The sequence below is a fragment of the Dendrobates tinctorius genome, unplaced genomic scaffold, assembly GCF_039654945.1.
Source record: "Dendrobates tinctorius isolate UK_male_01 unplaced genomic scaffold, ASM3965494v1 ptg000004l, whole genome shotgun sequence".
Taxonomy (NCBI): Eukaryota; Metazoa; Chordata; class Amphibia; order Anura; family Dendrobatidae; genus Dendrobates; species Dendrobates tinctorius.
In genome coordinates, this window is record NW_027361672.1 from 12,362,034 (window position 1) to 12,375,575 (window position 13,542).

At 42.7% G+C, this 13,542-nt stretch overlaps 1 protein-coding gene across 2 annotated transcripts in view; it reads left to right on the plus strand.

The window, feature by feature from the left end:
* CARMIL1 (capping protein regulator and myosin 1 linker 1) overlaps positions 1-13,542 on the plus strand; it is a 331,630-nt gene that overhangs the window by 6,547 nt on the left and 311,541 nt on the right. For both annotated transcript variants that reach the window (XM_073566150.1, XM_073566151.1), the window contains exon 2: positions 2,956-3,053. In XM_073566150.1, the coding sequence (XP_073422251.1) occupies positions 2,956-3,053 (98 nt within the window). The remainder of the gene's footprint in view (positions 1-2,955; positions 3,054-13,542) is intronic.

The window sequence follows — 13,542 nt, forward strand, 5'->3', positions numbered from 1 at the left end:
ATAGACCTATAGTATATACAGTATACTACAATGCTGAAAAATGCTGGCCCTACTCTTTGTTGTGAAAGCCTAGTGACTGGTTCCCTCTAAGGACTGCCAGAGCACAAAGCTATTTGTGTAATGGGAACCTTTCATGTCCAGAAATGCTATATACCTGCAGATATAGGGTTAATCCTAGTGTTACAATAATGTCGGGCTGGCTTACCGGTGCAGCTTCTCATGGAAAAAATGTCAACTTCTATGCTCCCTGCCACTGCCCAACTTTCAGTCATTGGGGCGGTGCAGGGAGTGGTTACTGTCACCCCTCACTATACTATTAGTGCAATGTAATCATCACTCACATGCACTTTGATCGATGGCTCGCTCTGCGTGAGCGTGCACTCACACAGTCAGTGTCAGCCGTGCTCTCAGTATAGTGAGCAGTGACTGTAACCGCTTCCTGCACCACCCCAATGACTAGAAGTGAGCAGCTACCAGGAGGATATACCATAAGTTAATTTTTTCCCTATTGCCACTTCGCCTGTAAGACACCCTAACCTTCCTTTTTTTTTTTTTTTTTTTAAACGCTATTTAACTGGTTAACTAACTCTAGTTAACTAGAGTTTCTGGATATGACAGGTTCCCTGTAACTGCACTTTTTATGAACTGAATATAGTGTTCAAACTAAGCCCCCGTCACACACAGCGAGATCGCTGCTGAGTCACAAGTTTTGTGACACAACAACGATCTCGCCAGCGATATCGCTGTGTGTGACACCTATCAGCGACGGGCTCCCCCTGCCGGGTATCGCTGATCGTGGTCAAAAGCCCTGAACTTTTTTTTGATCGATGGTCTCCCGCTGGCCAACACGCATTGCTGCGTGTGGCAGGCGGGAGAGCAACGATCAGCGAGCTCCCAGCTCGTATCCAAGGTAAACAGCGGGTTTTTAAGCGCCGCGCGGCGCTTAGAAACCCTCTGTGTACCTTAGCTACCAGCACGCTGGTGCAGGGAGCTGGTAGCCAAGGTAAACAACGGGTTTCTAAGCGCTGCACGGCGCTTAGAAACCCGCTGTTTACCTTGGTTACCAGCTCACTGCACCAGCGCGCTGGTATATAAGGTACACAGCGACGCGCGAGATCGTCATCGCTGGTGCTGATCGCTGGTGAAGCTGCCTGTGATCATGTAGCGACACACCAGCGATCCTGACAAGTTCATATCGTTGTTGGGATCGCTGGTGAGTCGCTATGTGTGACGGGGGACTTAAACTACAACCACAAGACAGATTTCAACAACAAAGGTATCATTTTAATCAGTATAAGGCCGGTTTCACATTAGCATTTACGGCCGCAGCGTCGGGCTGCGCACGGACGCCGCTAAGCCCCGCCCCCTGCCGCGCCTCCGCCGGTAGCTCCACCTCCGGGCGCATGACGCTGCATGCGTCATGCGTCCCCTATCTTTATTACTGAGGACGCAGGCCGTGCGCAGTATGCATTTTGGCGGCGCCTGCGTCCTTTTGACGGTGCGCCGACCAGCGCCAGACGCAACCTGTTGCAATTTGGTTGCGCTCGGCGCACCGCCAAAAGGACGCAGACGCCGCCAAACGCATACTGCGCACGGCCTGCGTCCTCAGTGATAAAGATAGGGGATGCATGCAGCGTCATGCGCCCGGAGGCGGAGCTACCAGCGGAGGCACGGCAGGGGTTGGGGCTTAGCGGTGGCCGTGCGCAGACCGACGCTGCGGCCGTAAACGCAAATGTGAAACCGGCCTAACAGTGCCAACCTGACAGTGCTTGTAGTTTACTTAGCAAAACCCTGATAACAGGTTTGCTTTAAGAAGTTTTGGATGTGTTTTGAGTGCAAAGTTTTTTGGGTGGTTTCCATAGCAACCATTTTTTTGAGTGCAGGTCTTGGTTATATTGCAGTGTGTAACTCCCAATTATTAAAGAAAAGAAAAAAAGTTAATATTTTCTTAGCCGATATATATGGCGCTTCGAACGTGATGGAAACCCCAAGATCGGGATTAGTATAGGACTTCTTGTTGAAAGGGGTTCTCTGAGAAGTAAAAAAAAAATAAAAAAAAATTTTGCATTGTTCTGCCCTCATAAACTCTAAAGATGAGATGCCCAGTGCAGTTCTAGTATTTTTAGAACACTTGTAATTGATTGTGACAGGAGCTGCTCCTCACTGCTTCCCCCCCCTCCCATCTGGGACAGTACGCCACACAGCAGTGTGCAGCTCCCCTTTGTGAGTAATAACCACTCAGAGAAGAGGGTGCATGGAGTGCTTCTGGCTTTTAGTAGTAGCAGCTAGCCCCTGATGTCTCCTTCACTGCAGCACGAGATGAGGGGTCGTGCCCCCCCCCAAACGACTTCTAGTATCAACCAGTCTCCTGGTAATGTCTCCTCCACTGCAGGGCTTCTATCACTGTGTATGACCGGAAGCCATCTTCTGAACTTCCGGACATATGCAGTGTGTGTCCTTTGAAGCCGGGAAGCGTACATCCATCTTCAGAGACGTAGGGACGCTGCTGGAATGAGCAACTCACCTGAGCTAATTTGCATGAATAATGATCATGCCGCTTGTGCAAATTATCACGCCCACAGGGGTGTGATAACATGGAAAGGGGACTGACTAGTCTGGGGAACTAGCGCCCATTGACTAGTCAAAGCTGTATGTAGCATAGGAAATGAAATGGTGACAATATGTAAAATACACTAATGATTTTCAAGGCAACACTGTGTCATTTTAATAAGTACATTGTAAAGTTTCTTGTTTTTTTTTAATCACTTTCCAATTACAACCATCTTTTAAGATGGGGATAACCCCTTGACACTAAACTACTATCAGATTTTATCCCCCTGGTCCATGTATTCTTTGTATATGCCTTATGGTTCTATTGTAACCTAAATTTTAACTAGTGCTATGAAAATCAATATTTTATCTTTTTTGGATCCTAATTTTTAGTTTTCCTTTTAGAAAGCATCCGGGATGTTATTGGAAGAAAAATTAAGATTGCCGTACGGAAGAAGGTGAAGCTTGAGATCAAAGGAGATAAGGTTGAAAACAAAGTCCTGGTATGTAAATTGAATTAAGTATTTTTTTTATTGGTCGCTTATAGCAATGTTTCATACTGCTGCTCGCGGCAGCTGTCCATCGACACCATGGAGGTTTAGATGTGGAGGAGAATGGTTTGCCTATTGGGAATTCTGTTTATTTAAAATAGTGTATTCTAAAGGAAATCTGCAGCCAGGTTTTTGTTTCCGTACCTCTGAACAATATGATGTATAGGCAGAGACCCAAATTTCAGCAATAAATCACTTGCTAGGTTTCTAGCTGCAGTTTTTATAAATGTGTAATCTGCTGCAGAGCTGTCATTTCTCTGACTGCTGAGCTCTCTATAACCCCACCCACTGATTGGCAGCTTTCTGTTTACACTGTGCATAGGCAGAAAACTGCCAATCGGCGATGGGGGCAGAGTTATGAATATGGAGGACTACATGGCAGCAGGTTTACTAGTCCTACAGTGATAAAAATCACCGATTTATCAGCATGAGATTATCAAAACCACACTAAGAGACACATCGCTGGAATTGGTGTGTATTCCATTTCATTACACTGTTCTCGGAGTAGGTAGCGAAAGCTTAGTGCCAGGTTCCCGTTATATAGATTGCCCACTCCGCCTCCAGAATAATCTATTGCTGAAATCACAAATTGTGGAGCCGGGTTCCAGAGCCCAATTCTTACGATCACTTGTGGTCCCAGGTTTTGGTCAGAAGTTATCCCCGATGATGTTCACTGTGTTCCAAATTATTATGCAAATGATATTTTTCTCTGATTTTCCTAAATAGTCGGTACAAATGACAGTCAGTCTAATAAAAGTCATCACCGGTTAGAGTATGCATCGAATTTTATTGAAGAAACCTCCCAATGATAACAGTATAATCTCTAAAATGAATAAAAACTCAAATTGCACTGTTCCAAATTATTATGCACAGTAGAATTTCTAAACATTTGATCTGTTTTAAAGAACTGAAAATGCTCATTTGTGGAATTTGCAGCATTAGGAGGTCACATTCACTGAACAAAAAGGATATTTTGGAGTTAAATAGCTTAACAGGCCAAGTTACATGTTAACATAGGAACCCTTCTTTGATATCGCCTTCACAATTCTTGCATCCATTGAACTTGTGAGTTTTTGGATAATTTCTGCTTGTATTTCTTTGCATGAAGTCAGAATAGCCTCCCAGAGTTGCTGTTTTGATGTGAACTGCCTCCCACCCTCATAGATCTTTTGCTTGATGATACTCCAAAGGTTCTCTATAGGGTTGAGGTCAGGGGAAGATGTTGGCCACACCATGAGTTTATCTCCTTTTATGCCCAAAGCAGCCAATGACTCAGAGGTATTCTTTGCAGCATGACATGGTGCAGTGTCATGCATGAAGATGATTTTTCTCCTGAAGGCACGTTTCTGCTTTTTATACCATGGAAGACAGCTGTCAGTCAGAAACTCTATATACTTTGCAGAGGTCATTTTCACACCATCAGGAACTTTAAAGAGTCCTACCAGCTGTTTCCCCATGATTCCGGCCCAAAACATGACTCCTCCACCTCCTTGCTGACGTCGCAGCTTTGTTGGGGCATAGTGGCCATCCACCAACCATCCACTACTCCATCCATCTGGACCATCCAGGGTTGCTCGACACTCATCAGTAAACAAGACTGTTTGAAAATTAGTCTTCATGTATGTCTGGGCCCACTGCTACAATTTCTGCTTGTGAACACTGTTTAGGGGTGGCTGAATAGTAGGTTTATGCACCACAGCATGCCTTTGAAGGATCCTACACCTTGAGGTTTGAGGGACTCCAGAGGCACCAGCAGCTTTAAATATCTGTTTGCTGGTTTGTAATGGCTTTTTAGCATCTGCTCTCTTAATCCAATGAACTTGCCTGGCAGAAACCTTCCTCATTCTGCCTTTATCAGCACAAACATGTCTGTGCTCAGAATCAACCACAAATCTCTTAACAGTACGATGATCACGTTTAAGTTTTTGGGAAATATCTAATGTTTTCATCTCATGACCAAGGCATTGCACTATTTGATGCTTTTCAGCAGCAGAGAGATCCGTTTTTTTTCCTAAATTCCTTGAAACCTGTGCCCTGCTTAATAATGTGGAACATCATTGTTAAGTAGTTTTCCTTTAATTGGGCTCACCTGGTAAACTAATTATCACAGGCGTTTGAGATTGATTTCAGTGATCCAAAGAGCCCTGATACACAATACCATCTATGAGTTTATTTGAAAAACAAAAAATTACATCTTTATGACACTTAAATCCAATTTGCATAATAATTTGGGACGCAGTGTAGATGAAGGATAACATACTGTTTTGGAAATAAATGTTTAATAAACTACTGGAAAGTATTATTCTATTACACCTAGCACAGGACCTAACGAGATAATGCCGAAATTCAAAGATTCAAAAATTAGAATTCCTTTGTCATGCTCCAACCACCCTTTGACCATACACCAAACATAATGTAAAATATTAATTTACCTGGAATGTGCTTTTAAATAATTATTTCTATACAGTGTTTGCATTTCCATGTTTCTGACTGATGTCCTATTTATATGTAATATTATCCTGTAATTAAATGCTTTGTATAATGGTTTTTAATAGAGCATGAAAATGCAGCATCCAGCTAGGTGTGCCGACTGTACGGAATTAAAATAGTACTGTTTAATCTGATTGAACCATTTATCTCAATGGTGTTATCCATTTCTGCCTCTTCATTGTGCGTATAACTATTTGTGTCATCACATTCTAATAGCAGATAGAGCTGTAAATTTGTCAGCCTGCTGATTTGGCCATTTTAGACAATGACATGATATCGATATCCTATGTGTGTAAAAAAAAAAAAAAAAAAAAAAAAAAAAAAAAAAAAAAATTATTTTTTTTTTTTTTTTTTTTTTTTTTTTTTATAAAGCCATGTATTCCATGGCGCTTTACATGTGAATTTACTGCTAATTATTAATGAAATGGTGAAAAATAAATGTTTTCATGTCTTCTTTCACTGTTACTATTGTGGTGTAGTGACCACTGTGTCCGCTAGGGGGTGCTGTGTGGGTGTCCCAGGACAGGCGTATAAGCATTTTCAGGGTCCTGATAGGTGTAGGATGCTGAATGATCGTAATTTATCTCAAGAAGGGTGGCCTTGAGATGAAGACTTGTGTGTGTTGACCAGCAGTGATACTGTTGAGGTTTCGTGCCAATGGGTTAGGGAGAGCTACCTACAAATCCATCCAGGGGTGTGGCTAGAACGCCATAGTAAAGAATGTATGAATGCTTGTAGGACCTGTGATGAGGTCATAGCCATGTGACCCGGGGGGCGTGGCTACGGACCATATAAGGTGGCCAGGGTAGGTCACATGAATGAATGCTTGGACCCGGTTAGTCCATTGTGGAAGGTCCCGCTGGAAGATGGGGCTTCCTGCCTGACAGCACGTGAAGTGGCTGTGTGTAATGGCTGCCAGTATCTGAGAGTTCCCAGGGGAGGGAATGAATGTCTGGAGTCTGAAGCAACCATGAGGTAACCCTGACGGGGTGAGATATCTGTGAGGCTGAAGAGCCTGTACATTGCGTAACCTGTGTGACCACAGGGATAACAGAGAGAAGCTCTGTCATGAACGTTATGACATGGATATGAACTTTATGTTGCTGCTGTGGGTTTATGATGCCTGAATAAACCACATGGACTGTTATTGTTTTATGGAAAACCCGTGCCGGACGTGATTATTTGGCTGCCAAGCGAGTGTCCCCAACCTTGAATGACAGCGCTACCTTACACTATATACTGTACAGTGTAAATGAGTCAGATCCACCTATTTAGTTAGCGGAAACAATAAATGCAAGTTTTATATTCAGCATGCTAGGGTTATGCCCAGAATTTATTAACATAATAAATCTTTATTTATATAGCGCCAACATATTCCGCAGCGCTTTATAATTCAACAGTTTGTATACAAGTCATAAATAAAATTCTTAGGGTACGGTCAGGTATGGAACAGTTTATCCAAAGAAAAGTAAGCGCATTAGGTTGCCCAGAATTTCTATACATCTGCAGGAATTTACCACTTGCTTTGGAATCTGCACATTTTATTTTCTTTCATTTAAATATGGTTCTAAAACCTCTTCTCAGTCACATGTATTGAGCTGTAATGGGACGCAAGTGATATGCACTGACGTTCCACCTTCATTACTGAAACCAATATCAATGCACTTGTTGGTGGGCACCTAGGATTTCACCTACGACAAATCTAAATTTTAGTTTAGTAACTTAGCAGAATGTTTGATCTGCAAGAATATGATTTGCATATATGTGTTCACATGCCAACTAGACATGTGCTGATTCCCTCAGTGCATGTGCCGGACCGGGAGCAGTGGATAAGTAACCATAAGTATGCAATTTGCATACATGTGCCAACTAGATAGTAGGCTGGATACAGTCTAGTCCGAATGTGGCTGGAAGTATGCAATTGGCATACTTGTGGTCAAATTACCGCCAGCACCGAAGAGCCCTAACAGTGCACACTGTCATGAACTCACTTTCAGCTCCACCAGTTGAGAGTTCCCCTTCCGTTCTCCCTCTGGTGGTGACAGGAGGTAGTGCTGTTGGTTTAAGTGGTAGTGATTTGCCACCTGATGAGGAAGATAACGATTGGATCTCTGGATTATCAGACTGGATATAAGACAGCCGACGCCCTATCCGGGTGCTGGTGATTCAGTCTGCTTCTCAGGTCCTGGACTTCAGCTCTCTTCCAGTCTTCTCAAGTTAAGTTTGTTTTTTGCTATTGTTCACACTTGCGCTTGTTGGTAAATTCAGTTTTTGTGTAATCAGCCTTCCCCTGCTGGGGCTATGCAGAAATTCCACTCATATTATTCAGTATTTGCCAATCTGCTTTTTGTCCCTTATTAGATTGGCCTCTTTTTTGCTCTGTCTCAGAATATTTCAGAGTGCTGATATAGGTTTAGAAGTCTAGTGACTTCAGGGTTAATTTTGCTATCAGAAGTGTTGGACAATATTTTTGTGGGTTGAACTTGTTTTTGGCAGATTGCACACAGTGTCTTTCCTTTTCTGTCCTTTTTAGTTAGCCGGGCCCCATCGTTTGCTCAGCCTATTTTCCTGCCTTTGTTTGTATTTTCATCTTGTTTCACCGTCAATACATGTGGGGGGCTGTCTTTCCTTTGGGGTCTGCTCTTGGGCAGTTTTCCTCTTTTCCTGCTTTAGGCTTATGTAGTTCTCCGGTTGTGACGAGGCGTCTAGGACAAACGTAGGAACGCTCCACGACTGCTTCTAGTTGTGCGGTTAAGATCAGGGATCTGCAATCTGCATAGTTACCAACTTCTCTGGTTTTCTGAGACTTAGCTTGTTGTCTTTTTTTCCCCCTCGGTTTCTCATTCATAACAGCACACAGTGCGAGAATTCTCAAGCCTGCAGTTGGCCGGACAAACCCTTTAACGTCAGTATAGTTAGTGAAAAGGACACTGATTTCAGACCCATCGAATGTAGCAATGACTGAAACCCAGCAGACAAGGATATTGTTAATCCATCCTTTTAATGGAATAGAAACCCAGACTGGACGACCTTTTAGTACTGGGTCAATATGCATTCAGGAGACCGGTCAATAGAAGTACTCAAATTAAGAGATCTTTTGAGGGTTGGACGTGACATGACCACATACGGTAGGTAATGCTTGTATTCATTGCTGAGCCAAATCAGCCTTACTGAGAACTGGACCTCCATGTAATATTAATATATTATCGATTCCATTGAGTTAAATCAGTTACTCAATTTAATTTTCAATCACATTTTTTGCGAGGCTATTAAAGGTTGCTGCTCTAATAACTGTCACTGTAGAGAAATGTTCCATAGTCAGAGCAAGCTGACACTCTCATTATTCAATACCTGTACACTGCACTTTTCGTGATGAGAGATGCATTTTTAGTGCAGAAAAAATGCTATAAAAACTCAACATCTGCACATACCATGACGGTACTATACATACACTTGTTGGTATCTATTCAGACGAAGAAAATAAAAATTGCCGCCTGACACCTTTTCTTCTAAAGGCCCCGTCACACTAAACGATGTCCCAGCGATCCCACCAACGATCCGACATGATGGGATCGATGGGACATCGTTAGGCTGATCGCTGGTGAGCTGTCACATAATAGACAGCCCCAGCGATCAGGACCAGCGACACTGGACGCTGGTTTCAAATGCAAACGTCGGGTATCCAGGAGCCGCACGACTCCTGGATACCCGCTGTTTACCTTAGAAACCGGCGTATACGCTGGTTTCCAAGGTAAACATCGGGTATCTAGGAGCCACGCAACTCCTGGATACCCGACGTTTACCTTGGAAACCAGTGTGTACGCCGGTTTCCAAGGTAAACAGCGGGTATCCAGGAGCCGCGGCTCCTGGATACCCGACGTTTACATTAGCAACCAGCGTTGCTGATCACTGGTCTCTTGCTGCCACACGCAGCGGGAGACCAGCGATCGAAAAACGGCCCAGGCCGCTCGAGCACGATCAGCGATAACCGGCAGGGGGGCCGGTCGCTGATCCCCGTCACACACCGCGATCTCGCTGGCGAGATGAAGCCATAGTAATTAATACCTAATCAGAGCATCACATGAAGACCCCCCCCCCCCCCCCCCCCACACACACACAGGCTGCCCCGGAGCACGAGCATATCATAAGCTGAATATAAAGATTAAACAACCACATGACGGATTTCATCAACCAAGTTATCATTGTAATCAGTATAACGCCGCCGACCTGACACTGCCTGTAGGTTGTCTGATAACTGATGTGCGCCTTGTCATAAATCTTACTCTGCTCAGGGACTGGAGTCTCTGGTGTAAGGAACGTCACGGCTGATCATTAATTGGACAGCTCTGGCATCATACCTGACTCGGGTCAGGTTCATTTTGTCGGAGTTGGTCAAAACTGTCATGAAAACCATGAGTCACAACATGTATTCGCAACTCCAAGTTGTGCAAACTTGTGACTTTTCAAAGCATTTTTACACCAGAATCTAGAATCACTTGAATGAGTTGTGGCCTATTTCTTTTTACAGCACTTAGAAAACCAACTTGTAACACTATACCTATTCTGGAATAAGAACATGCATTCATTTGGTAAAGCTTTGGTACTGTAATATTGGGGCAGATTTACTATTCTCGTGAATGTGAGATTAGGTGCTGTTCTTGGCAACAGTCATTAAACATTATACTGGGCTCCTGTGATCCTCGAGTATGTGGTTTAAGTCCTGCCACTATCCAAGCAAATTTCAGCTGATCAGTGGTGGATTCAAGTTCCTCCGACCAATCTCATACTGACCTATCCTATGGATGGCTCATCAATCATATAGTCCTGGAAAACCTCTCTAAATTTAGAGGACCAGTCTAAAGGAACACCACATTTATCATCTGGCATGAGCTCTGTGATAAATTTGGTACATCTAGTCTAATTCTAGGCTGTCTAGATTTACAACCGTGTAAGTAAATTTGCCCCCTTATGTCACTATGCTTTTCTTTTGTAGCTGGAGTTCAAAAAATCTCCTCTTATGCCTTATGTGCGCTTGGTCAGTTTTGTTCTCCCCATAGCACAAAATTCGCCAAGGATTCCTGCAGATCTACCAGGACTTGCATGAATGTCTCTGAATATACCAGTGCGTATGTTGGATTCCCATTAATGATGATCTCTGCGGCATAGAGCGGCTCCTTACACAGGACGTTATTCATGATGAATCCCCATGCTAAACATGGGAGCTCTTCACCTCCTAATTGTTGATAGTATATCTTGTACGTGATAAAAGCTTCACACAGTGACTGATGTCCTGAACTTTGTGGAAAGGTGCAAAGATCACTATGTAGGCAGTCCTCGTTCCTCCACATATTAGCGGTTTCCGTTCTCCAGAGCGTATAACAGGTCACGTTTCTAATATGGTTTTCAATGTAGGTTCCCAACCTTTCGCGGGTTGTGAGCCTCCATCAAATACAATGCATGAAGTTTTAGCCCCATTCGTAATAAAACCTTTAAAACGTATTAAGAATATGACCGTTTTATTTGGCTCTTACCTTGGTCTTAACTCTTAGTGCCAACTTGAATAATTCTTTAACACTAGGTTGAAAGGTGACCGAAGTTCGAGTTTAACCTGTAACCTAATATATTAATCCAGAGGAATGAAAAAGCCCCATGACGCTGGCACTAATTGCTCCATAATAGGGGAAAATTCCTTTTTGACTCCACATATAACATTCATGCTAGTTCAATCTTGAGATTTTGCATGTGTTTACTTAATTAGCAAAACTGTTTTGTAGTTTTATGGTTTTTTTGTTTTTTTTTAATGACATTCGCTCTGGCACGGACTCTGTGGCTAAATTGGTGTTAAACTTTTTAAGGCTTCATTCAGACATCAGTCATTTTTTTTAAAGCCCACAAAGTGGTACTAGTGTCGTCAGTGTTTGGTCAGTATTTACCATCCGTGTTTCCTCAGTGATTTTTACGTATGGATAAATTAATTACAAAGCTTTTCCTATCCTTTGCAATGTTAATCACTAGCTGCCCACTCATGTGAACATCCACGTGCTGTCCCTGATTCTCATGGACACATAGACTTGTATTGGTGCTTTTCATCTGTGATGCCAGTAAAAATGTCATATCCCTGTGATTTTTTTTTTTTTTTGTACTGTCACATGATCCTCAAAAAAACACGGACATGTGAACAGCCCCATAGACTTTAATGGATATGTGCTCTATCCATGAAAGCTGTACTGTGCGTGAAAAACACACATCAGAAAGAGCTTGAAATGATTTTGAGCTTCTCATTGATTTTATTGGGAAACCGTCTATAATACATCTTTTATTTTATGTAGAAAACGCATGAAGGTAATTCTTGGAAAAATGTATTTTTTTTTTTTAATCACTTGGAAGTTGAAATCAATGCCTGATAATCCAAAATGTTAGCATAACAACTGAACATATTGTTCCATTGCTCATTGGTGGTGCAACGGCGACCCTTTTTGTTAATACTGCACACATAACATAACTCTAACACAGCCCTAAGCCCAGCTGCAAAGAATGTGAAAAATACTACAAAAATATTTTATAATTTTTATCTAAGGGGTTGACAAAGGGGATTTGATTTACTATTTTTTAAAAATTGATCTCTGTGGTAGGATAAATCACAGTGATCAAAAGGAACCAATTGGAAAAATGTCCTACTGTTGCTTTGTACCAGCTGGCAGCTCTCGGCAGGCGCACTGCTAAGTGCCCACCATTTTTTTTTTTTTTTTCAAGAGGGATGGAGCAGGAGGGTACTGGGGCATGGCAGGGGGGGGGGATGCATAATTTCTTTCTCCTCTGACATGTATATCATGACAGTAGAAATCATTGAAATAGAGTGTGTGTGTGTGTGTGTGTGTGTGTGTGTGTGTGTGTGTGTGTGTATATATATTATATTATATTATATTTTGTGATCACCTTTATTCACTGAATAACAGCAATCACGTGATTGAACACCGGAAAATCTGGCCCTGATCATGTTCTCTAGGGTCTCAGCTATCCCTGGTAGCCGAGACCTCGGAGGTTTTCCTACTCAGGGGGTCATTACAGCCTTATTCCCGATTGCCATTTTAAAATGGCAATAAGGGATGAAGTTCCCTTAACGGACACTGTTTTAATGCGTATCGGCAAACGCTAAGGGATTAAACAATGGGTCATTTTCTGACACCATTCCTTTTTATTGTAAGGATGATTATGATCTTGACATTATCATTATATCTACTACTATCAAATTTTTTATTTTTGTTATCGTGGCACGTTTCCACAATCACAACCTATCACCTCTTTATCTGATCCATCTCATGGACCCCTCACCAATCACATGAATGGGGGTCCCGTGTTTCCTTTTAGAATGTGTCACTCCATCCATAGTGTGTTGGACTACTGGGATAGACATGTGCAGCAGTGGTACCCACAGTTAGCAGCCACCCAGGGTTGTAGAGTTGGTAAGCCAAACCTCCAACTCCTCAATTTCCCTGACTCCCGACCCCACAGCACTGGTCACTACTGAGCATGTACATAAAGTGCAACACAGATTCATCTCAACTAAAAGCCGAAATCAGGAACAAAACAGACATTTATAGGACATTTCAGAACTTTCCCAAATTATGAAAACTTTTACAGCACATTCTCCACTCCTGTACCCAATTTTATTACACATTTTAGGAGCCGGTCCATTTGATACCTGCTCCGACTCCAGAGTCCTGTAGCCTTCCATACACAGTGACGTCAGATCCACTCTCTTTCAGATCCTGCCTAGGAGAAGGATGGGTTAATAATTAAGAGATCTGGTTACAGGTATCTGGCAGAGGTTCTTTTACAGGGATATAAAATCTTCTTTTATTTTTTTGGATTCTTGATGTTGTTTCTACGAGTCCAAAAAGGACCATTGAATGTAAATGATTGCTGGGTGCATTAAGTAGCCAAATGTAGC